Here is a 24,572-nt window from a genome sequence, read left to right as displayed (position 1 = left end):
CAGTTAAGCGTTCAACTTTAGGTCAGGTCATGATCTCACAGTTCATGGGTTTGGCCCCCATATCAGGCTCTCTGCTGGCAGCACGGAGCCTGCTTAGGATTCTCTCTCTCTCTCTCTCTCTCTCTCTCTCTCAAAAATAAGAATTTTTTTAAAAAGAATATGTTTAGATTCAGAACATGAGTAACTTGAGGAGGGTTGGGAATAGCTTTAAACTGGAAAACACCCTGGTTTCAAGAACTGTCTACTTTAAAACAAGATTTCACCCTTCAACTTTTCTAGTGCCAATCAATACATAAGCCTGTATTTCTCTGCTTGATCATCATGATACAGTTATTCCCAAAAATAAACATTAACCAGAGGTTATCTCCGGGAGTGAAACACACACCAACTGATTTCAGGATTGCTTTAATACCATATTAGGCCCACAAGCCTCCCATTTTCCAAAACTCTGATACTGACAGTCCCTTTTTCAAATGAGACTGATTATGATCCTTGAACCTGACATGTAACCTGTCAGGCAGGGTCTGGGAGTTGGGAGCCTGCCATTGATGGGAAGGGAGACCCTCCAATTGGAGGTCAACTTTGGGCCCCAACATTGAGAAGACACAGAGAACAGGGGGAACAATAAAGAGCTTGAAGTGAGTTGGTAACTGGGGGGTTGGAAAGGATCACATGGATCAATTAGACCATCTTCATTCCACAGATGAGAGAACTGAGGCCAAGAACTAAAATTCCAACCCAAATTATTAAATTTCCAGGCCAATTCACACCTCTCTGCTTAAGGAACTGGTACTAATTTTCTCAGAAATGTAAATTCACAGGCAATTCCAGGAGCCTTCCTGAAATCTAAGGAGGGATAATGTGACAACTCGCTAAAAGTCTTCACCTGAGTGCTCATGTCTAGGGAACCAGAACCCTGGTCAGCCATGCCAGGGGTGGAGTCATTCCTTCAGGAGCCCTCAGGAGGCACCCAACTCCACAAACAACTAGAGGCCTCCATGAAGGCCCAGGCTAGAAGGAAGAGGTTTCTGGGCCTCTCCCCCAACAGGCCTCTCATCATTTTCCTGGAATGTCAGAGACCTGATGACTCAGGTAGGCAAGCAACTGTATGCAATCCCCGGGCTAGTCAGAAACCTCAGGCCACCCTTCCTCTCAGCCCCACACCCACCCTTACCTGGGCGCTTCCATTCCCCCATCTCACAATACCCATTCCTCGGCCCTTTGGCCTCCCCTCAGCCATTAGACTCCTGCTCCCACCCGGCTAGACAAGGCCCTTCTTTCTCCTTCCTCCCTCTCAGCCATCCCCACCTCCTGCTCTCACACCGACCGAAGTTACTGGAAGGGAAGCAAGTGAGAAAGGAGTGAGGGGGTATAGGTATTAGGGCCCCACCTGCTTCTACACCTTGGAACAGTGGTTCTCAAAACTCAGGCGCTCCGACCAACAGCTTTGACACCACCTGAGCCCTTGTTGAAGTGCAAATCCCGCTCCCACCCAGACCTGCCAAATTATAAACTCTGTCGACGGGCCGGCAATGAGTATCAAGAAGTCTGCAGGTGCTTCTGAAGCTCGCTGAAGCTTGAGACCCGAAGCCTCGGCGCAAACTACCTCCCTGCTCTTGCCCGCCAGGCCCTCCCTCCCCCTCCGCGGACCCCCCTTACCCTGGCTCGGCCGCCTCGGGATGACGCAGTGTTGACTCACGCGGGTCAAGGACGGTGGCCCGGGCCAGGCTGGGAGCCGAGGCGAATCAATGGGGTTCGGCGGCCCCGCGCTCAGCCGCGCGGCCGACCGCGGCCCTCGCTCTTCCCGCCACCCGGCACGCCGGGGTTTCCCACCTGCAGCGCTCGGGGGTCCGCGGGCGGGAGCCTCCCCCTGCTGCGACGCACGCACACCGAGCCCCTCCCCCCGCCCTCCCCCTTCCTTGGGGAAAGGCCCACATCTGTTTCCAGGAGCCCACCCACCCGCTGCCTCGCGCAGCCCCGCGCCCAGCCCCGCGAGGCGCTTGCGTTTGTTTCCCTGGAAGTAAGAGAGGTCCGACTAGATCAGTCGTCCCACCGATGGGTTTATTTTATACACAAGTTACTCATTTAAAAAAAACACCAACAACAACACCACCACCACCGTTTTGGCCTTTTTTTTTTTTTACAGCGAAAAAATTATATATACACACATTATAAACACTGTTTGATATAAAACACAATATCTACAGTCTACTTACAGTTAATCAACTTGCTACTTCTAGTTCGTCTGTGATTAATTTCAGTCACCGACGAGTCAGTTTGTCTGCTTGATTTGTACTGTACTATTCCTTTAACACCTTGGTCATATAGGTACTTAGTGACAGTGCAAAACAAGCATTTAAGATTCTTATCAACTATTTCTCTTTGACAGAAAGAACACACACATCCCCGAGACAGAAGCTCTGAGATCACTTTGGATTTAAGGCAGCAGTATAAGAATGCAATATAAAAGTAAAGAACATTTCCTTTAAAAATATTCCAAGGCTGCCTGAAATGTGGGCCCCTTTTCCAAGGCATACCTCTGGATCTGGGATGCCCTGCTTTTCCATTAAGTAGGATGTAGATACAGATTGTAGAAACGTCATTCAAGAAGATCTTATTAAAATCTTTAAAGTTATAACTTAAAAATTTAACAAAAAATTCAAAAATTACTTTTTATAAATAGAAAAAACAATTTCCTTTTTAAAAAGGGGGTGAATCTAAGCAGTGAAGAGTCCCTTCATCATTCAACCTAAAATCAGTACATAAACCATTTAAGTCAAAATTAAGATTTCAGTGTAAGTTTGCTGTTTAGCCAGTGCACCAAATATTTTGGGTTTCCAGAATACCAGAAAATTGATTCCCTTTCTCAGAGTTTTCCAGTATCGCCTATGGAGATTCTCTGTAGCAAATGTTATTCCCAAATCCAGTTTTCCGAACATGCCAATGTCTACGGTCATCATCCAGCATTAAAATAGCCTTTATCGCCCTCAATGTCCACTTCCTGATCAGAATCCTCTGAAATCTCTGACTCAAGGTCTTCCTGGGAGGCAGGGGAGGGCGAACACTGAGAGCTATCTAGAACACCTTTATTCTGCTCACTGGTCAAGTCTTGCCTTTGATCACAAGGATTGTCCAAACTTTCCAGTTCTTCTTTTTTATTGCTTTGAGGGTTTTCCTGGATGAAAGGAATGAAAGTGAAATTGGTAGGCTCGTGAAATATGGAGGCATAAGAGACGTAGATCAGAATGTGTTTTCATTCTTTATCGTCTTTAAAATGTTTAGTTTATCTATTGCTTTCAGCTATAATCTTTTTATTCAGAAAACACATATTTGTGCTTCTGTCTCACTTTAGAATAAAAGTGCCTGTCACATCAGAGAAAGATCATGCTCTTGTGAGAAAAGAACAAGCAGTCACAAATATAACTAAATGGGTTGTGTCAAATGAACACTTAGCTCCAGCCCAGACTCATGGTCTCAAGGTTCTAAGAGTTTAAGGGAGAAGGGAAATCAGATTACTACAGATACACACTATCTTCATTCTTCAAGTATTTTTAAACCTTGCCAATTAACAGGGTCTCTCAGCCATTTAAAAACTATGAATGCTATGTAGTGAATTCAGGAGAAAGTTTCAAAATCATTAGATTGAATCCTTTTTCCTCCATTTTCTGGACTAAATTTATAAACTTATAAATGATACGGAGCAACTTACAAAATCATGGCAAAGGTAAAAATGCAAAACTGAAAGGATGTTGCCAACTGCAAAGGGAGACAATTCACTGCAATTTACTTAAAACCTGGAGAAAATTTCTGGAATATATATTCCCACACATTACATAGGAACCGCTATTTTAAAAATTCCTGGTAAACTGCAGTCAAATCTTTGACCAAGAACCAAATAAGTGAGTGAATTCTTAATCCTGTTTGTCTAAAATAGACATAAACACTACAAAGAAATATTATGATATATTGCTATGGTTTTTTTTAAGCAAGACTATAGAATAATATATTCACCAGGCTTGCAACTAAGTAACAAATAGATGCACGGGGTCAGAGATTGAGAAGGAATCTGCAAATTTTTAAATCATGTTAGAATAATGAAATTATGGGATATTTTCTGTTTCAAAGTGTTGTGACACCATCTGATTTTTAATGAAAAAGTTATGATTGCTAAATTTAAAAATGCACACTGCTTTCAATTTCCCCACTCGTATTACTGTTTCAAAAATATTTTATTTATTCTAAACTGTACATACACTGACAAATGAACAATACAGCAATTGTCAGATAACTATGGAGAAGACCTGCAGATTAGAACATCAAAAACAAATCTTTAGCTTTAAGTCAAGAGGTTTTTCAAAAACTGAATTAGCCTTTACTTTTTATCGCATATTGCGTAACAAGGTCATTGGAAAAAAAAGACTGTTAGTAAGTTTCAGCTTGTATATTCTCTTACATGTCTTATATTCATTTTAAGAGCTGGCATTAGGTGGGAAATAATTTTAAACTCTTTGATATTTAATTCTTCTAAAAACAGTGCAAACAAGACTGAAAGGTGTTTATTTCCTTATATTTACCCTTGAGCTCTGCCTGGTTTTATTATGGCTGTGTAAATAAAAGAAACAATTTTCTCCCAAAGATAACTGCTTAAGTCATTTACTGTCAATTACTTTATCTTTCCTGCGTTAATTAGATAAACAACATATGGGGTTTATAAAACAATTAGCCCGGAGTTTTACTAGCCAGTGTGTGAAAACCCAAGCATAATTGATATAGGAACTGCATTAGGTGCTTTTAGCATTACTGCCACCTGAGCAACTCATCCTGAATTTCAGCAAGACTATTTGCCTTTTTAATCAAGGTGAAGAGGTTAAATAGTCTCTCAAATGACTTTTGCATACAACCCATAACAGGCTTCGCATTGAGATAACATGATAAAAATATTTATTTCCATAGAAACACAACCATGTCGATACCTGTTTTAGTCTTCTCCATTTAGCGCGACGATTCTGGAACCAGGTTTTGACCTACAGGAAAGACAGAAAGAAAACTTGCCACGAACCCAAGGCGCCTGGGGGGGTAATGGAGAAGCTGATCCGCGGCTGTCAGCGCTCCTGGCGTTAGAGCGATGAGACCCGCCACAGCGCAAGGTGGCTCCAAGTCTGTCTTCCGCCTGCGACCCCCGGCCCAGGAATCGGCCCAGAGCCCACAGGCGCGCTCACCTGTCTCTCGCTGAGCTGCAGCATCTTGGCCAGACGCTTCCTCTCCGGCGGAGAGAGGTATTTCTGGGTCTCAAACTTCTTCTCCAACTCGATGGTCTGGTCGTTGGAGAACCTCACCTGGCCACCTTTCCTTTTATGCAGAGGCCTCTGCAAGAAAGGGCTCCAGAGCAGAGGTTTGCCTAGGGGAAGCGAGAGAGCAAGAGAGCCTAGGGTTAGTGGGTGACAGCCCTGGACCGGCCAGGCCCTGGGAGTGACAAAGGGGAGTAGGGGACGCAGGAGGACACTCAACCAGACATGTTCACATATGCCCACCCACCCAAGGACCCAATACGTGCCCACCAAGACACATACATACCCAGAGACAGAAACACGCAAAGTCACACACACATACGCTGCATATGCATGCAGACGACGTTTGTACACTCACAGACACAAACGGCCATCACACCCATAGCTGGATTCAAGCGCAAATCTTTTGACCCCCAAAAGAACACCCACTATAAATTGAGCTTAAAAATAAACCCTCTTGAACGAGTCGCTCTCGAATTTATACACAACTCTTCTCACTTCTAGGCCCTCTCACTTGGTGAGCCGCACTTTCCAAATACCCAGAGTCTGTCTGTGTTGGGAAGGAACCGGGCTGTTACACTACCCAAGGCGTTCCGGCCGCGGGCAGGAGCCTGCTTGGGAAGCCCTCGGGCCAGGCGCCGACTCTAGGCAGTTCCTGGAGCTTCCAATCCTAGCTCCAGGGAGCAGCGGCCTCCTCTGATTTCACACCCGGCGGCGGGGGCGGCCAGTTAAAGCTACCCCGTGGGCTATGGCAACATTTCCGTCAATGTGTTTCCTGTTGGTCTATCTCGAAAAACCCTTTGCTTCCTCCTGCGCGGTCCCAGCAGTAACCCAAGGAAACCCAGGGCGCGCTCTGTGAAAACGTTCACCCCAGGCCGTGCCCGGCTGAGGGTCCCGCTCTGGCCCCAGCAGGCGAAGACAGTCACGCCGGGGGTCACCGCCCGCACCAAACCCTCGAGGCTGGAATCAAAAATACAGTAAAATATTTTTTTAAATAAAGAACTAAAATATAATCCCCTCCAAATCTGTCTAACGATGAGAAAGAGGGGTGGAGAGCTGTGCTAGATGCCGCTTCATAAACATGAGGTCATTAAAATGTTAATTAATGAAAATGCTAGTCTGTCTCTAGGGTCCCTACAGAAGCTGCCAATAGCTGAGAGAAAATTTAAAACCCTGGTGGCCCAAGGCAAGGACCCCCCCCCCCTTTATTTCCCCCTGGGCTTCAGATGCCAAAGACGCCAAAGGCCACCCGGAGTGCGGCTCACCGTTGGCTTATTTCTTAGGCCGCGCACTGAGGGGGACAAGCCCCGAAAATACCATATGCCCTAGGTGTCCTCACTGCCTTTCCTACTCCAAAGACCTGTCAGTCAGTCCGTCCGTCCGTCCGTGGGTCTGCAGGCCTGCCCCCAAACACTGAAAGCTGGCATTGTTGGTTTGGTGTTTTTTTTTTTTTTTTTCCAGATTTTGCTTACGTCAGGCTTCAGACTAGTGCAAAACAGCCTCGGGGAAAAAAAAAAGGAAGCAACTGGTTATTTTAGCTGCCATAAAGTCACATCCCACACAGAGGAAATGAACAATATCAGAAAAACGGATCCCGGCTATCAGAAGTCGAGTGTTTCCTGAATTTGTCTGTATTGAGGATGTCGATAAAATAATCAGCAGCGTGCACTACTCCGGGGGAAGGGTCTGCTTCATGCAGCCAGGAAAACACTTAACAGCTTCTGAAACCAGATTTACTCCTATCGAGAACTCAAGATTTCCTGTATGAACGGAAAGGGTCAGGCTCTTTCACTGCACAAGCTTGTTGAACCAGGTCCAGCCTCGTAACCACCCGGGCCCGGCAGCTATCCCTGCCCCATAGGGCCCGCCCGGGGCGCCTTGGCACTCCCTTCCCGGTCCCTCCAGCTAAGGGGACCCCACCCCGAGCGACACACGCGCCCCAAGACTGCCTTCGGCCACAAGCCCCGGTGGCAGCGCTAGAGGTCTCGCCCGGGCCCGCGCGCCCCGACGCCTGCAAGGTGCAGGAAAACCAATCTGAGTCATGGTGCGGTCAGCCCGGCCGCGCGCCACTGGGGCCCGCGCCTCCTGTCCCCGCGCGCGCCCGAGAGCCGCTTTTCGATCGCTTTTGCCACAACTTTCTATTGCCTCCCACTCCGCCCCCGCCGCCTCCTGGACGCTGCCACCTGCCGGGTGGCGCCTTCCTCGCCGCCGCCGCGGCTCGGCCCCGCCATGACCCGGGCCGCCTTACCCAGGGGGTCGTGGCGGAACAGGGCGTGCGTGTAGTCGTTCACCGTCCGGGGGAAGGGGTACAGAGGGCCCCCGAAGCCGCTGGATCCGTAGGCGGCGGCCAGCGCGGCAGCGGAGTGGTGCGAGAAGGCGGGGTGGATCGGCGTGGGCTCGTACACCGGGGTCCGGTAGGAGGACACGAGGCTGGTGAAGGAGGAGTTGGGGGACGGCAGCGTGGGGGCGGGGGTGGGCGCGGCGGGCCCGCGGCCCAGGATGTCCTCGATGTAGAACGGCGTCGGGTGCGCCGGCTGCAGCAGCGGCGTGGGCGCGTACAGCGGCACCCCCACGGCACCCGCCGCCGCCGGCCCGGGGTGTGGGTACTGCATGGCTCCGCTGCGCTCCGGCCCCTCGGAGAGCTGGCGGCCCGCGCCGCGGCGCTACATTTATCCGCGCTCCGCGCTCCCGGCGATAGGCTCTGCCGCCCACGGGGTGGGGCCGCGCTCTCTGGCCCCTTCCTGCCGCCCGGCCCTGCGGCCAATGGCGCGGAGCCCCGGGAGCCGCCTCCCGCCCCCACCCTTGGCCCGCCCCCGCCGGCCGAGCTCCCCGCCCCCCGGGACGCGCTCGCTTGCAGCCTTTTAGGACCCTGCGCCCCGGTGCCTGGCTGGCCGCCGCCGTCGCTCGGGGTTCCAGGCACCCTGGTCCGGGAAGCCCTCGAAGGAAGCCCAGGGCCATGTCCGTCGTGGGAAGACACGAGGAAAATAGCGCCTGGAACACACGGACCCAAGTGGTCCCAGCCCCTGTCGGGAGGCAATTCTGCCGAAACTCGGGGGGCACTGGTCCAGGACCGGGCCCAGGGTGACAGGGGCCTATCCCAGGCACGGAGCAGCTGGACTCGAGCCTGGCAGGCGTAGAGGCCGCTGGCAGAGCCGCGCCTTCGCAGGCCTGAGAGTACTGTCCCCGTCGGCGCGCTCGCTGGAGTAACGGTGGCACTGGCTGTTGCCCGGGGCGTCTCCGGAGCACGTATTGGGAGAGTGCCCTGAATTCCTGGGGCAGCCCCAAGGACAGAAGTCCAGCCCTTAGCTGCGTCCTACTTGGGGTAAGGACGACTAGACTTCAGGGTCTCCGGGCTCGTGGCGGCTCCAGCCCCTTTCATTTGTGGGCCCCCTGCACTCAGCCACTTCCGTGAGGACGCTCGCAGAAGCCGCTTCGGGGAGGAATCAAGGGAAGGCCTGGGTCTTACGGCGCCAGGTAGAATTTGTGCAGTCTTCTCCGATCCAGTGGGGTTGCTCTGTGTCCCCTATCCCCGGGTCCTGGGGTCGCAGCTGCGCGCAGCACTGCTTTCCAGTTTTGCACGTGTTTTCTATTGAATCCGTGGCTCTACCCCTTGTGGCCTCGGCTCTGTGCAGCTCCACTCGCCTGCGGGGCAAGGGGGCATTTTCTTGATTGACGCCCTCCTGCGGTCGTCACACCTCGCGGTGAGCAGTTTCTGCTAAGGTCCTCCGTTAATCGTGGAGATGCAGATTGCCCAGCTTTTTCTGTTGAGATTTTTTATTTACGTCTTGGAACTATTTTCCGACTACAGCGGGGTGGCAGACGAAGGAAGAGTGGATTGGCGTCTGGTTGAGCCGAGTTCGAGTTTCACTGCGCACATTTCTGTTGAGCAATTAGTGTGTGTCAGCAGTGAACAAGACAGATGTAGTTTCTGTCCTGTAGTTTCGCCTGTCTGACGGAGGCGAGAAACAAACTTTAATGCAATGGCTTATTGTGTGTGCTAGGAAGGAGAAGTACATAGTGATCTGAAACTTTACAACCGAGGGACATCACCTAGTTGGGGGAGGGGGTTTGTTAAGGGAAGGAGAGTGTTCTCCAAGGAAGTGATGTTTGCAAAGTGAGTAGTTGTCAAAGAACCTAGGGAGGGACGAATATTCCAAGTTGAAGGAGTAGCATGTGAGTGCGGTCAGTGAAACTTTGGTCAAGTCATTTTCCCTGAGCTTTTCTGAAACATTTGGAACTTAGCCTAAAGGCTCCTAATCTTTTGGGGGTGGAGTCATAGGCAACTTTGAGAATCTGATGACAGGCAAAAGCTACAAGCACAGACAGACCCAGTGAGCGTAACATGCTATCATTTGAGCTAAAACATTAGGAGAGGGCAAGGATATTTATCTGTGCCTTTGCTCTAGTATGCGAACTATCTCTGGGAGAATACACAAAAAACTAGTAACATCAGCTGTCTAGGAAGAGAGAGGTGGATTTGAAGGAAGAACATGCTATATACTTGGAATATTGGGAGAACTGAACCATGTGGATGTGTGACCTATTCACAGAATAAGTAGATCCTTGAAGAAATGGCTGATTCTAGGTCTGGGGCAGGAAAAGTACAAGGTAAGCCCAAGGCACCTTGTGCTAGAAAGCACAGAAAGGAGACAGACCGCCTTGATGAGTCTCCCATTGGCCAAATTTGGGGTGGTTTAAGCATCAAAAAACACATTTTGGATATACACATTGAATATAACAGTTCAAAGTATCACTCTGTAGTGATTCTCAGAGAGAGAGGGATGGTGAATGGTAAAGCTGAAAGGATGCCAGCTAACAAATGTAAAACAAAAAGCTTGATAAAATCAAACATGTAATCATTCATTCAAGAAAGAATCATCTTTAGGGATGCCTGGGTGGCCCAGTGGGTTAGATCCACTGTGGATTTCAGCTCAGGTCACAACCTCACAGTTGCTGGGGATCAAGCCCACCTTGAGCTCTAAGCTTGGTGCTGACCGTGTGGCGCCTGCTTGGGACTCTCTCCCTCTCTGTCTCTCCCCCACTCATGTGCATGCTTGCTCTCTCTCAAATAAACGAAACTTAAAAAAAAAAAAGAAGTATCATCTCTCAAAATAAATAAATAAAACTAAAAGAAAGAAATACCATCTTTGGACCAGAGCCATGTAGTGAAACATGAAGAATGAGGATTTTTACATCTCAGGGTATCACACCAATTGATTGGATTCTAGATTAAAGGGGGAAAAAAGCTATAAAAGACATTTTGGGAGCAATAGGGAAAAAGCGAAAATGAATTGTACACTAGATGACATTAGTAAATTAATGTTTATTGTGTTATGTGTGATATTGGTATTGTGGGTAAAATATCCTTATTCTTGGGAGGGGCAGGCTAAAGTATTTAGGTGTGAAGGGTCATGACATCTGCAACTTTCAAGTAGTTCAATACACCCAAAACATACATGCACATACACACACGTATAGATAAACAGGGTGATAAAGCAAAGTAGAAAGTTCTTCATTGGTGAGTTTAGTTGAAGCTTATACTAATGTCCATTGAACCAGTTTCAGCTTCTCTGTAGATTTGAAAGTTTCCAATATAAAACTTTTTAGAGTATGATTTCAGATGTTAAAAAATGAAAGCAGTCTCATTTTTTGAAGGTAAAAATTATTTAAATTGTTTGTTAAGTCTGCATACAAGTTGCCCCTGGAAACTATGCATTGAGGGCTATTTGAGAATCATTGGTCCCTCTGTGGTCCGTTAGGATCTTGTGCCCATTCCCCCAGTTATTATTCTCACCACATGGCTTGATGAAGAATTCAGGCAAGTGTGCTCTTCTGTGTACCAAGGACAGAGACAGGATTTGGGGACAAAGAAAGGACAATTATTAGCTGAAGCTCAAAGGTGCCTTCAAAAGTTATGTTTGGGTCTTCAAAGATTGGGACCCCAAAGAACTAACCAGGTAACTGATTATTGTCTACTCATAACATATTTCTCCCTTGTCTTTGTTTTTCTTTTCCTGCCCCTTCCACCCAGCAAGCAATTGAGATGATTACTCTAATTTAGGCAATGCCTTTACAGTAAATCACTAGCCAGCCGTCATTCTCCATCTTCAAAAATTGTATGAGTTTATAGTTTATTCTGTGCGTGACTTAGCAGCCAGCCAAAACGATGTAAATCTACAAACCTTCCAAAAATAAATACTAACATGCTAGGAAAATAATCACTGCTATAGGAAGAGGAAGCATCATCCCTTTCTTTGATTTAGCCACAGACCCTGTGAGGTAGATGGAGATCTTAAAAGGCATTGATATAACATTCCAACTCCGCTACATAATGCTCACCAGCAAATTGAAGCACTTAATTCTGTTAAGCTATATAACACTACCTCTTCTAAATCCAGTCATCAGATCCATGTTCATTTTGCTATGGTTAAAAAAAAAAAAAAAATTACAACCACATTTGTGAATGTCACATTTATTGAACTACATAATTTTTAATATCACTTGTGTAGGTTTTATAGTTTGTTTTATTGTTTTAAAAGTCATTTGGGGCTCTAAAAGAACTAGATTTTTCCGAAGTTGTCCTTATAATTTTTTTTTCACACAGTCAGAACTAATAAAACAAAACTGTTATAGCTATTTAATTCAAAATCTCTTGGAGTTTCAATATTTTTTCTCTGCTGGATACTAAAACCAATAAAGCTACATGAGATTTTAATTATATTCTGAATTAAACAAGACCCTCTCCAAAAATTTGGCACCATTTATTTTAGTCACTGCTATTATAAAAGAGACCAAACTTTGTAGGAAGGGAAGGTGGGTCTCACCTCTAATTTATCTAGTAAAAACTTAGGTAATTCTTTTTTCCAACTTCTTTTGTTTTTAACAGATATTTAGTAAGTGAATTAAGAGAAATAAACTTTACAAATAAGCAAGTGCAGCTTATTTTCAATAATTACACATAGAGGTCAAACTTCAAATTAGCTACAGCTTGAAAGCATCTATGGATTTTATGATAGCAATTTGGTCCCCTTTTTAAGTTTGTTTATTTATTTGGGGGTGGGGGGGAAGAACTGAGAGAGAGGGAGTGAGAGGATCTCGAGCAGATTCCCTGCTATCAGCATGGAACCCAACCATGGGGCTTGATCCCATAAACTGTGAGATTATGACCTGAGCTGAAATCAAGAGTCAGATGCATAACTGACTGAGCCACAATTTGGTTCTATTTTTACTTACACTGAAAGTTTTATTACCTTCAAGTGCTGGGATGACTAAATCATTTATTAAATCACATATCAAATCATTGTATTATTACATTTAATTAAAACTTGACAAAATCTAATTACTTAGTGTTTTAAGGCTTTACTAACTTGCAGGATACTAATGTTATTAGATACAAATGTCTCATCTGCATCATGGATGGGATCAGAGCTCTGGAACACATGGGCAGTAATCACCATGATGTCGACCCAGTGATGTCTATATTTCACATATCATACCGTACTTAGCACTGTAATGTGGATGTACTGATCAAGAACAGTTTGATGAAGCTTATGCTGTTTATTTGCTCAGTTAAAAAAGTGATGAAGCACTCAATAATAAAATAATAAAAAGATAACCCCGTTTTTCTAAATGCAAAAGATCTGAATAGACATTTCTTCAAAGAAGATATACAAATGGCCAATAAGCACATGAAAAACTATTCTATGTCACTACTTATCAGGGATATACAAATCAAAACCACAATAAGGTGCTACTTCATACCCACCAGGGTAGCTATAATAATTTTTTTTAATCAAAAAATAGCAAATGTTGGCAAGGTTGTGGAGATGCAGAATCCTCAGACATTGCTAGTGGCAATGTAAAATGAAGCAGCTGCTTTGGAAAACAATCTGACAGTGTCTGAAAAGTTTATATATCTTTTATTATTTCTTCTTTTGTGAGAGAGAGGGAGAATCCTAAGCAGGCTCCATGCTCAGTGCAGAGCTCCATGTAATGCTCAATCCCAGGACCCTGGTATCACAACCTGAGCTGAAACCAAGAGCCACCCCCCAAAAAAGTTTAAAAATAAAGTTACCGTATGATCCAGTGATTCCACTCCTAGACACATACCCAAGAAATGAAAATATATGTCTGCACAAAAACTTGTACACAAATGTTCATAGCGGGATTATAAAACCCAAAAAGTGGAAACAACCCAAATGTCCATCAACCTACGAATGGGTAAATAAAACATGGTGCATCCTAGCAATGGAATAATATTTGGCAATAAAAATGAATGAAGTACTAGTGATACATGCTGCAACACGGATGACCTTTGTAAACATTTTCCCTGTCATGCGACTTTATTAACTGATATTTTTACCAGTGTTATTGAGAAACGGTTGACATACATCGATTGTATAAGTTTAAGACATACAGCATGATGATTTGATAAACATATATTGTGAAATGGTTACCACAATAGGTTCAGGGAACATCAATCTTCTCATATAGGTACAATAAAAAGAAAAGAAGAAAATATTCCCCTTGTGATGAAAACTCTTAAGATTTACCCCCTTAACGACTTGCTATATCATACAGTATTGTTAGCTATAGTCATCATGATGTACATTGCATTCCTAGCACCTATTTATTTTATTTTTTAACTTACATCCAAGTTGGTTAGCATATAGTGCAATAATGATTTCAGGAGTAGAATCCAGTGATTCATCCCCTACATATAATACCCAATGCTCATCGCAACAAGTGCCCTCCTTAATGCCCCTCGCCCACTGAACTAATCCCCCCACCGAAAACCCCTCCAGCAATCCTCCGTTTGTTCTCTGTATTTAAGAGTCTCTTATGTTTTGTCCCCCTCCCTTGTTTTATATTATTTTTGCTTCCCTTCCCTTATGTTCATCTGTTTTGTATCTTAAATTCCTCATATGAGGGAAGCCATATGATATTTGTCTTTCTCTGACTAATTTCTCTTAGCATTATACACTCTAGTTCCAGTGAGTACTTATTTATCTTATAACTAGGATTTTGTACCTTTTAAACATCTTCCTCCAATTCCCTCTCCCCCCACCCCCTACGTCTGATAGACACAAGTCTGATCTCTTTCTCTTAGAGTTGTTTTTGGGGTTTTTTGTTTAGATTCAACATGTAAGTGGGATCATGCAATATTTCTCTTTCCTTGTCAGACTTATTTCACTTAGCATAATGCCTCCAAGGTCCACTCATCTTGTCACAAAACTACGATTTCCTTTTTTTTTTTTTTTTAACGTTTGTTTATTTTTGAGAGACACAGAGAGAGCACAAGCAGGGGAGGGGCAGAGAGAGAGGGAGACACATAATCTGAAGCAGGCTCCAGGCTCTGAACTGTCAGCACAGAGCCTGATGCAGGGCTCGAACCCATGAACTGCAAGATCATGACCTGAGCCAAAGTCGGAGGCTTAATCGACTGAGCCACTCAGGCGCCTCTCGATTTCCTTATTTTTTTGGTAGCTGCATAATATTCCATATATTTATATATTCATCCATTTATGGACACTTAAGTTGTTTCCATGTCTTGGCTATTGTAAATAATGCTGCTAGGAACATCATGAGCATCATGAGCATGTGCAGACATCTTTTTCAGTTAGGGTTTTTGTTATCTTTGGATATATCCCAGAAGTGGAATTGCTGGATCATATGGTAGTTCTATTTTAAATTTTTTAAGGATCCTTCATACTGTTTTCCATAGTAGCTGCACCAATCTGCATTCCCACCAACAGTGTACAAGGGTTCCCTTTTCTCCATATTTATGCCAACATTTGATATCTCTTCTCTTTTTTATGATGGTCATTCTAACAGGCATGAGGTGATAATCCCACTGTGGTTTTAATTTGCATTCTCCTAATGACTAATGATGCTGAGCACCTTCTCATGTACTGGTTTTTGAGGGTTTTTTTTAAGTTTATTTATTTATTTTGAGAGAGAGTGTGTGGAAGAGGGGTAGAGAGAGGGAGAGAATCTCAAACAGGTTACAGGCTGTCACAGCAGAGCTGGACTCAGGGCTTGAACTAATGATCTGCAAGATCATGACCTGAGCTGAAATCAAGAGTCAGACACTTACTGGGGTGTCTGGGGGGCTCAGTTGGTTAAGCATCTGACTTCAGCTCAGGTGATGATCTCATGGTTCATGGGCCCGAGCCCCACGTTGGGGGTCTGTGCTGAAAGTTCAGAGCCTGGAGCCTGATTTGGACTCTGTCTCCTCTCTCTCTGCCCCTCCCCTGCTCATGCTCTGTCTCTCTATCTCTCAAAAATAAAAAAAACATTAAAAAAAAAAAAAGTCAAACACTTAACCAACTAAGCCACCCAGGCACCCCTCATGTACTGTTATCCTTTCATGTATCTTCTTTGTAGAAATGTCTTTTCAGGATCTCTGCTCATTTTTAAAGTGGGTTATTTATTTTGTTATTGAATTGTATGAATTCTTTCTATGTTTTTGATATTAACCCTAATCAGATATATGATTTACAAACATACTTTGCCCATTCCACAAAGTGTGCTTTCACTTTGTTAATAATTTATTTTGCTTTTTAGTTTGATGTAGTCCCACTTGTTTATTTTTTATTTTGTTTCTTTGCAAACACTTTGCTATGTGAAAGAAGCCAGACACAAACATCCCTGATGAACATAGATGCAAAAATCCTCAACAAAATACCAGCAAACCAAATTCAATAATACATTTAAAATATCATTCACCATGATCAAGTACAGTTTATTGTAATATATTGCAAACATGGTTCAATATTCGCATATCAACAGGATACATCACTTCAAAAAGAAAAAGGATAAGAATCATATGATCATTTCAATAGATGTAGAAAAAGCATTTGACAAAGAACAACATCCATTCATGACAAAAATTCTCAACAAAGTACGCTTAGAGGAAACATACCTCAACATAATAAAAGCCTTATATGAAAAACCCACAGCTAACATCATCCTCAATGGGGAAAAACTGAGAGCATTTCCCCTAAGATTAGGAACAAGACAAAGATGTTCACTCTCACCACTTTTATCCAATGTAGTAATGGAAGTCCTAGCCACAGCAATCAGACAAAAGCAAAAATAAACTTTTGGGACTACAAAAGCTTCTGCACAGCAAAGGAAATAACAAAACTAAAAAGCAACTTATGGAATGGCTGAAGATATGTTTTTTAAATGTTTATTTATTTATTTTGAGAGTGCACACAGGTGTGTGAGAGCAGGGGGAGGAGGAGAGAAAAGGAGAGAGAGAATCACAAGCAAGCTCCATGCTGCCAGTACAGAGCCCAACATGGGGCTTGATGTCACAAACCATAAGATCATGACCTGAGCCAATACCAAGAGTCAGGTGCGTAACCAACTGAGCCACCCAGGTGCCCCTGAGTGAAGATATTTGTAAAATGATGTATCTGGTAAAGATTTAGTATCCAAAATATGTAAAGAAGTTATAAAACTCACCACCCAAAAACTAAGTAATCCAATTTAAAAATGGGCAGAAGTCGGGGCATCTGAGTGGCTCAGTTGGTTGGGCATCTGACTCTGGCTTAGGTCATGATCTCATGGTTTATGAGTTTGAGCTCCACATTGAGCTCTCTGCTGTCAGCACAGAGCCTGCTTTGGATTCTCTGTCCCCCTCTCTCTGCCCCTCCCCTGCTCAAGGTCTATCTCAAAAACAAATACAACATTTAAAAAAAATTTTTAATAAAAAAAAAAGAAACCAAACAAATGAGCAAAGGGGAATAAAAAGAGAGAGATAAACCAAGAAATAGACTTTTTTTTTGAGAGAGAGAGAGAGAGAAAGCATGAACTGGGGAGGGGCAGAGGGAAAGGAAGAGAGAGAATCCTAAGCAGGCTCCACGTCCAGGGCCAAGCCCGATGTGGGGCTCTATCCCATGACCATGAGATCATGACCTAAGTAGAAATCGTGAGTCGGAGGCTCAACGGATTGAGCCACCCAAAGCGCCCCAAGAAACAGACTTTTAATTATAGAGAACAAACTGATGGTTACTGGGGGGGGGGGGGGGGGGGGGGAATGAGGATTAAAGAGTACACTTATGATGAGCACAGAGTAATGAATAGAATTGTTGAATCACTATATTGTACACCTGAAACTAATATAGCACTGTATGTTAACTATACTGGAATTAAAATTAAAAACTTTAAAAAATTAAAAAAATAGAAAACAAGGAAAAAAAGAATTGTCAGAGGGAATGAGGATAAGAGCAGCAAGCATAGCAATTGCTATGGAGTTTCTGTGGTGGCAGTAGCTGTGAAATGTGACAGGAGTCAGAATGAAAAGCAGCATCTTCTATGCATGGTGGCTCGTGGCACTGAGCCATAGTTTGGCACGCTTCTCTTTCATGGTCTTGGGAGCAATGATTGTGGAAAAGAAGCAGAAGAGTGTCACACGTGGAGGTGATAGAAGGGCAGCCACAAAATGAGTATCCTCTCATTGTTTTCTACCTTATTATACCTCCAAGGCTGAAAGTCTAGAACGCTTTTGCTACATTTTGATAGTCCAGCAGATAGATAATAGCTCCATTTTATAGATGAGAAGTAGGCTTAGAGAAGGTAAACAATTTGTACAAAGGCACAGAGCTAATAAACAAAGCAAGGATTTAATCTCAGATATGATTCTTTTTTTTTAATGATTATTTATTTTGTTAGAGAGAGGGAACAAGCAGGGGAGGGGCAGAGAGGGAGGGAAAGAGAACTCCAAGCAGGCTCTGCCCTGTCAGCACAGAGCCCGACGTGGAGCTCCATCTCACATGAGATCATGACCTGAGGTGAAATCAAGAGCTGGAGGCTTAACGGACTGAGCCACCTAGGCACCCCTCAGATACGATTCTTTCTTCTTTTTTTTTTAAGTTGATTTACTTATTTTGAGAGAGAAAGAGAGACAGAGCAAGTGCTGAAGAGGCAGAGAGAGAGGGAGAGAGAATCCTAAGCAGGCTCTGCACCATCAGTTCGGAGCCCAATGTGGGGCTCAAACTGATGAACCATGAGATCATGATCTGAGCTGAATTCAGACACTTAACTGACTGAGCCACCCAGGTGCCCCCCCTCAGATATGATTCTTAAACAAGAATTTTCTGTGATAAGCAATGGTAATGTATACGAGTACTATTTTTTTTTTTTAAGTTTATTTATTTGAGTGGGGGACAAAGAGAGAGGAGAGAGAATCCCAAGCAGGCTCTGGGCTGTCAGCACTGAGTCTCATGTGGAGCTCAATCTCACGAACTCTGAGATCATGACCTGAGCCAAAATCAAGAATCAGATGCTTAACCAGCTGAGCCACCCAGGCGCCCCAATAATTGCACTGTTATTTCAAGCTCCATATATTTCAAATATTTCAATTATAGTTTAATTATCCAATGTTTTATTTTATTTTTAATTTTTTTTTAAGTTTATTTATTTTTGAGACAGAGAGAGACAGAGCATGAACGGGGGAGGGGCAGAGAGAGAGGGAGACAGAATCGGAAGCAGGCTCCATGCTCTGAGCTGTCAGCACAGAGCCCAACTCGGGGCTGGAACTCACGGACCGTGAGATCATGACCTGAGCCGAAGTCGGACGCTCAACCGACTGAGCCACCCAGGCGCCCCCCAATGTTTTATTTTAAAATAAGTCATAGGCACTTCTTACATAAAGGATAAGAAATAGGCCTATTATTTGTCGTTACCAAAAATTCAGGAAAAGATTATTAGGCTTATCGATTCTATTCCCATTGATAAAAAGAAAAATCAGAGTGATTCTAAAAGGGTAGCTTGATTTTGTTTTCACTATCCTAGTTTTGAGTTATCCAACCAAGTGATATATAATTCAGTGAGAAAATAACAAAAGACATTTAAAAATTTTCTTTAATGTTTATTCTTGAGAGGAGACAGAGTGTGAACAGGGGAGGGGCAGAGAGAGAGGGAGACAAAATCTGAAGTAGGTTCCAGCCTCTGAGCTGTCAGCACAGAGCCCGACGTGGGGCTCGAACCCATGAACTGTGAGATCGTGACCTGAGCTGAAGTTGGATGCTTAACCGACTGAGCCACCCACGCGCCCCAACAAAAGACATTTAAAATAATATTTTTAATAGAATGTCTATGAAGTGTTTTCATGTTTTTCTCTTCTTTCTCTTCCTCTTTGGGAGAAAATGTCCCAAGGGACATCTGCTACTGATACTCCTGCTGACCAAAAGTCACTTATTTCATCAGACAATATGTCAAGCCTAGGTATGGCAACAAGGTTTTAAATTTCCTTCAAAACGAAAGCTTTTTGGGGCGCCTGGGTGGCTCAGTCGGTTAAGCGGCCGACTTCGGCCCAGGTCATGATCTCTCGGTCCATGAGTTCGAGCCCGCGTCGGGCTCTGTGCTGACAGCTCAGAGCCTGGAGCCTGTTTCGGATTCTGTGTCTCCCTCTCTCTGCCCCTCCCCCATTCGTGCTCTGTCTCTCTCTGTCTCAAAAACAAATAAACGTTAAAAAAAAATTTTTTTTGAAAAGGAAATCTCTCTTGAACTCAGTCCACTATTTGTCTGACACGTTGGACAATGTTAATGCGAGATTACACAGATTCTGCTCCCACCTAAGACATAGAAATCTGTCAAAGAAAAAATGAGATAAACTACACAACTTTTCTTGAGCACATCAGAGAGCTAAGGTCTCAGGGCAGCTGAGTTCTCTCAGGAAAGACAGGACTTCCTAAGGAGAGACAAGGATGAGCAGTAGCTGACCTGTGGTAAAGCCTGTGAGGAGGAGACACCAGGTACCATGTAAACATGTAAGAAGAAGTCAGCTAAAATTTTAAACAAATTGCCAAAGGCTTAATATGAGCCAACAAGAAAGTATAGAATCTCTAGGAAGTGCAGACACAGTGGGAATTTGCACCCACTAGCAGGCTCTTCACAGACTTTACCAGGTGCTCAAGAGAGTCTGGAGGCTGGGCAGAAGACCAGAGACAGCCTACATCCATGATGCAGGCCTGGGAAGGGAGGAGCCTTCACTACATGAGAGGCATGGAGCCCAGACCCTTCTTCCTTATAGACAAAAGCCACAGGGAGAAGGGCAGCACCATCCTGGCTCCTAGGGAACAGGTAAAGACCACTGTGATTGAGATAAAGGTGAAAACAAACACACAAACAGAAAACCTCCACTCCTAGGGGTGGGGCACGACACTCTTCCCTGCAAAGAAAGGGCCAAAGATATGGTCAGAGTTTGGCGACCCCAGAGAGGGACGGGATCACTGAGAAAGCCCAACTCCCCTAAGACATGGGACACAGGGCCTGCTTAGAAGTAAGGCTGGACCTGCCCAACAGAAAACCCTCCTCAACCTCCACCCCAGCCAACAAACCCCAGGAATCAAGGCATAGCATCCTTCCCAAGGCAGAAAGGCAAAAATATGCTTAGAGACTCTTCCATGGCTCAGGCACACAGGGAAGGCTGAAAGTGGAGAATAGAGCAGAAATATTGAGAAAAGCCCTCCAGCAACTTAGCTCCCTGCCCTCCCCCCATTACAAGTACTGAAAGCCAAAATTCTAGAGAAAATTTTGAAGGCATCCAGAGAAAGAAGACATTAAATGCAGAAAAGCAAAAATAGGAGTTACCTACCAGCCCTCTTGTTAGAAACTGCAGCCAGAAGATAAGAGTGACATCTTTAAAGCGCTGAAAGAAAATAACTATCAACCCAGAAATCTATACCCAATGAAATATCTTTCAAAAATGACAAAACAGAGAATTATTTAGAAACCAAAAACTGACAGAATTCATCACCAGCAGTCCTGTACTATAAGAAATGTTCAAGGAATTTCTTTAAGCAAGAGAAATATATATGGCATTGTAAACAAATAAATGGATTTACAAAAACAAGTGATCTCTGGAAATGGCTAAAATGAAAATAAATAGGAAGACATTCTTTCTCTTATTTTTTATCTAAAAGATAAATGACACTCATTTAAAAAAAATATAGTAGTAATGCGTTGCAGTTCTATTGCAAATATAAAAATAAAATGGAGGGGCGCCTGGGTGGCGCAGTCGGTTAAGCATCCGACTTCAGCCAGGTCACGATCTCGCGGTCTGGGAGTTCGAGCCCCGCGTCAGGCTCTGGGCTGATGGCTCGGAGCCTGGAGCCTGTTTCCGATTCTGTGTCTCCCTCTCTCTCTGCCCCTCCCCCGTTCATGCTCTGTCTCTCTCTGTCCCAAAATAAATAAACGTTGAAAAAAAAATAAAATAAAATAAAAAAATAAAATGGAAACAACCAGAAAAGATGAGAAATAATTAAAAGTATGCTGTTGTTTGGTTCTTAAACTATACTTGCATCAGTATAATGTTTTTGAAAGTAAACTGATTAGTTCAAGATGTATATTGCAAACCTTTGGACAACAACTAAACAGAAGTTTAATGGCAATAAAATAGATTCATGACAACATTTAATTAATTCTAAAAGAGGCAGAAAAAGAGGAGAAAGGAACAAAGAACAGAGGAAACAAACAAAACAACCAGCAAGATTATATATTTAAGACCAATAATAAAATTAAATGTAAGCGTTCTAAATAAGCTAATTAAAAGACAGATTGTCAAGGGCATCTGCATGGCTCAGTTGGTGGAGTATCCGACTCTTGATTTAGGTTCAGGTCATGATCCCAGGGTAATGGATGTGAGCCCCACATCAGGCTCCCCACTTTCTTAAGGTGGAAGATCACTACAGACAGGTGCAATGTTAACTATGGTTGCTGCTTATTTTCAACAAATGCCCCCAGGAAGAAGGCTATATTCACTGAGCAAGGTCAGAGTCAAGTCAAATAAAGACAAGTCCTGTGAATAGTGGGGGTCTCCAGAGAATTGCCAGATAGGTCAAATAATGACAGTTATTTGAGAATGGTGTTTTCAGGAAGCTCCAAACCTATTCTACGCCAGCCAGTGGCTGCTAGGCTATTGGTTTTCACTATGATCGTGGGACTGTTGGTTTTCAAGGCTAGTAAGAAGCTGGGGAGAGTGATGAGAATAGGTCAAGTTAAAAACCCACAAAGCTCATCATTCTAACCAAAATATAGCCTTTAAAGAATTTTTTTTTTCAACGTTTATTTATTTTTGGGACAGAGAGAGACAGAGCATGAACAGGGGAGGGGCAGAGAGAGAGGGAGACACAGAATCGGAAACAGGCTCCAGGCTCTGAGCCATCAGCCCAGAGCCTGACTCGGGGCTCGAACTCCCAGACCGCGAGATCGTGACCTGGCTGAAGTCGGACGCTTAACCGACTGCGCCACCCAGGCGCCCCTAGCCTTTAAAAAAATAAAAAATAAATGCTCCTTGGATTATTCCAAGCCTTTGGTTTATTACAAGAATTCTAAAAAAATTTTCTCTTGACAGATTTTCTGTCTCCTTGCTTTTATGGAGGACTGTTTTCAGAGGACCTTACTCTCCCATTCCCACTGACTTTACCTTATTCATTACTTTGAAGCTATCATTCCATTGTCTGCTTCCTTTCTTTCTACTGTAAAGTCAGCTGTCAGCCTAATTGTTTTTCCTAGTAATGTCTTTTTTTTTCTAGTTACTTATAAGACTTTTTCTTTATTGTTGGCTTTTAGCTGTTTGACTATGGTGTACCTAGGTGTGACTTTATATTCACCCTGCTTGAGATTTACAGAGCCTGAGTCATTCTCTCTTCTTCCTTTGGAGGCTCTAATTACATGTATGTTAGATCTTTTCACCATACTGTTTCTTTTGTTTCTGTGCTTTTGTCTTGTTATGTCTAGTGTAGCTATTTTCTTCTAACCCATCATCCACTTTTAAAAACCCCCTTTAGGGGCACCTGTGTGGCTCAGTTGGTTAAGCATCTGACTCTTGGTTTCAGCTCAGGTCATGATGTCACGGTTCATGAGTTCAAGCCCCGCACTGGGCTTCTCACTGGCAATGCAGAGCCTGCTTGGGATTCTTTCTCTCTCTCCTCTCTCTGCCCCTCCCTTCCTCACTTGTGCACACGCGCTCTCACTTTCTCTCTCTCTCTCTCTCTCTCTCTCTCAAAATAAACTTTAAAAAAATCACAAACAGAGGCACCTGGGTGGCTTATTCAGTTAAGCTTCCGACTTTGGCTCAGGTCATGATTTTGTGGTTCACAAGTTCAAGCCCTGCATTGGGCTCTGTGCTGACAGCTGAGCCTGGAACCTGCTTCAGGTTCTGTGTCTTCCTCTGTCTCTGCCCCTCCCCCACTCATCTTCTGTCTGTTCCTCAAAAATAAACATTAAAAAACTTAAACTCGGCAATCAAAAAGAATGAAATCTTGCCATTTGCAACTATGTGGATGGAACTGGAGGGTATTATGTTAAGCGAAATTAGTCAGCAAAAGACAAATATCATATGACTTCACTCATATGAGGACTTGTAAGATACAAAACAGTTGAGCATAAGGGAAGGGAAGCAAAAATAATATAAAAACAGGGAGGGGGACAAAACATAAAAGACTCTTAAGTATACAGAACAGAGAGTTCTCTTAAACATAGAGAACAGGAGGGCTTGTGGGAGGAGGGATAGTCTAAATGAGTAAGGGGCATTAAGGAATCTACTCCTGAAATCATTGTTGCACCATATGCTAACTAACTTGTATGTAAATTAAACAATAAGGGGCGCCTTGGTGGCTTAGTCGGTTGAGCATCTGACTTCAGCTCAGGTCATGATCTCACAGTCTGTGAGTTCAAGCCCCGCGTCGGGCTGTGTGCTGACAGCTCGGAGCCTGGAGCCTGCTTCAGATTCTGTGTCTCCCTCTCTCTCTGCCCCTCCCCTGCTCATATTCTCTCTCTCAAAAATAAATGATAACATTAAAAAAATAATAAATTAAAAAAACTTTTTAAAAACAATAAATAAAATTACTTAAAAAAATACGTATTGTATAACAAAAAAATTAAAACAAAATTAAAATAGATTGTAACATTTAAGAATTTTTTTCCCATCTGCTAATTAATTCTACCTACAATATTAATGCCACTATGATTCAATTATCTCTTCTATTTTGAATGGACTTTTAGGCCAAAATCATATACAATGAATCATTTTAAGACTTACTGTTATCATTTCTCAATATATACAAATATTGAATAATTATATTGAACTATTATATGCCAATTATGTCTTATTGAAAAATAAAAAATTTTATTTTATTTTATTTTTTTTAATTTTTTTTTAACGTTTATTTATTTTTGAGACAGAGAGAGACAGAGCATGAACAGGGGAGGGGCAGAGAGAGAGGGAGACACAGAATCTGAAACAGGCTCTAGGCTCTGAGCTGTCAGCAC

The 24,572-nt window shown here is 43.7% G+C and overlaps 1 protein-coding gene across 1 annotated transcript; it reads right to left on the bottom strand.

The window, feature by feature from the left end:
• Positions 1-2,043: 2,043 nt before the first annotated feature.
• HHEX (hematopoietically expressed homeobox) lies at positions 2,044-7,992 on the bottom strand. The gene is made up of 4 exons (XM_047826414.1): positions 7,537-7,992; positions 5,220-5,398; positions 4,974-5,024; positions 2,044-3,175 (listed from the first exon to the last, which is right to left on the bottom strand). The coding sequence occupies exons 1-4, from the start codon at positions 7,898-7,900 to the stop codon at positions 2,957-2,959; spliced, it is 813 nt and encodes a 270-aa protein (XP_047682370.1). The 5' UTR covers positions 7,901-7,992; the 3' UTR covers positions 2,044-2,956.
• Positions 7,993-24,572: the final 16,580 nt, after the last annotated feature.

The sequence above is a fragment of the Prionailurus viverrinus genome, chromosome D2 (assembly GCF_022837055.1).
Source record: "Prionailurus viverrinus isolate Anna chromosome D2, UM_Priviv_1.0, whole genome shotgun sequence".
Classification (NCBI taxonomy): domain Eukaryota; kingdom Metazoa; phylum Chordata; class Mammalia; order Carnivora; family Felidae; genus Prionailurus; species Prionailurus viverrinus.
This window is presented reverse-complemented; position numbering and strand designations above follow the sequence as displayed.

Bases quoted from the DNA above. Each gene is read 5' to 3' on its own strand.
- HHEX (XM_047826414.1), bottom strand. From the start codon at position 7,900: ATGCAGTACCCACACCCCGGGCCGGCGGCGGCGGGTGCCGTGGGGGTG. The intron at 5,025-5,219 runs GTGAGCGCGCCT...TCTTTCCTGTAG, and splicing joins TGCAGCTCAGCGAGAGACAG to GTCAAAACCTGGTTCCAGAA. The intron at 3,176-4,973 runs GTATCGACATGG...CCTTTCATCCAG, and splicing joins AATGGAGAAGACTAAAACAG to GAAAACCCTCAAAGCAATAA.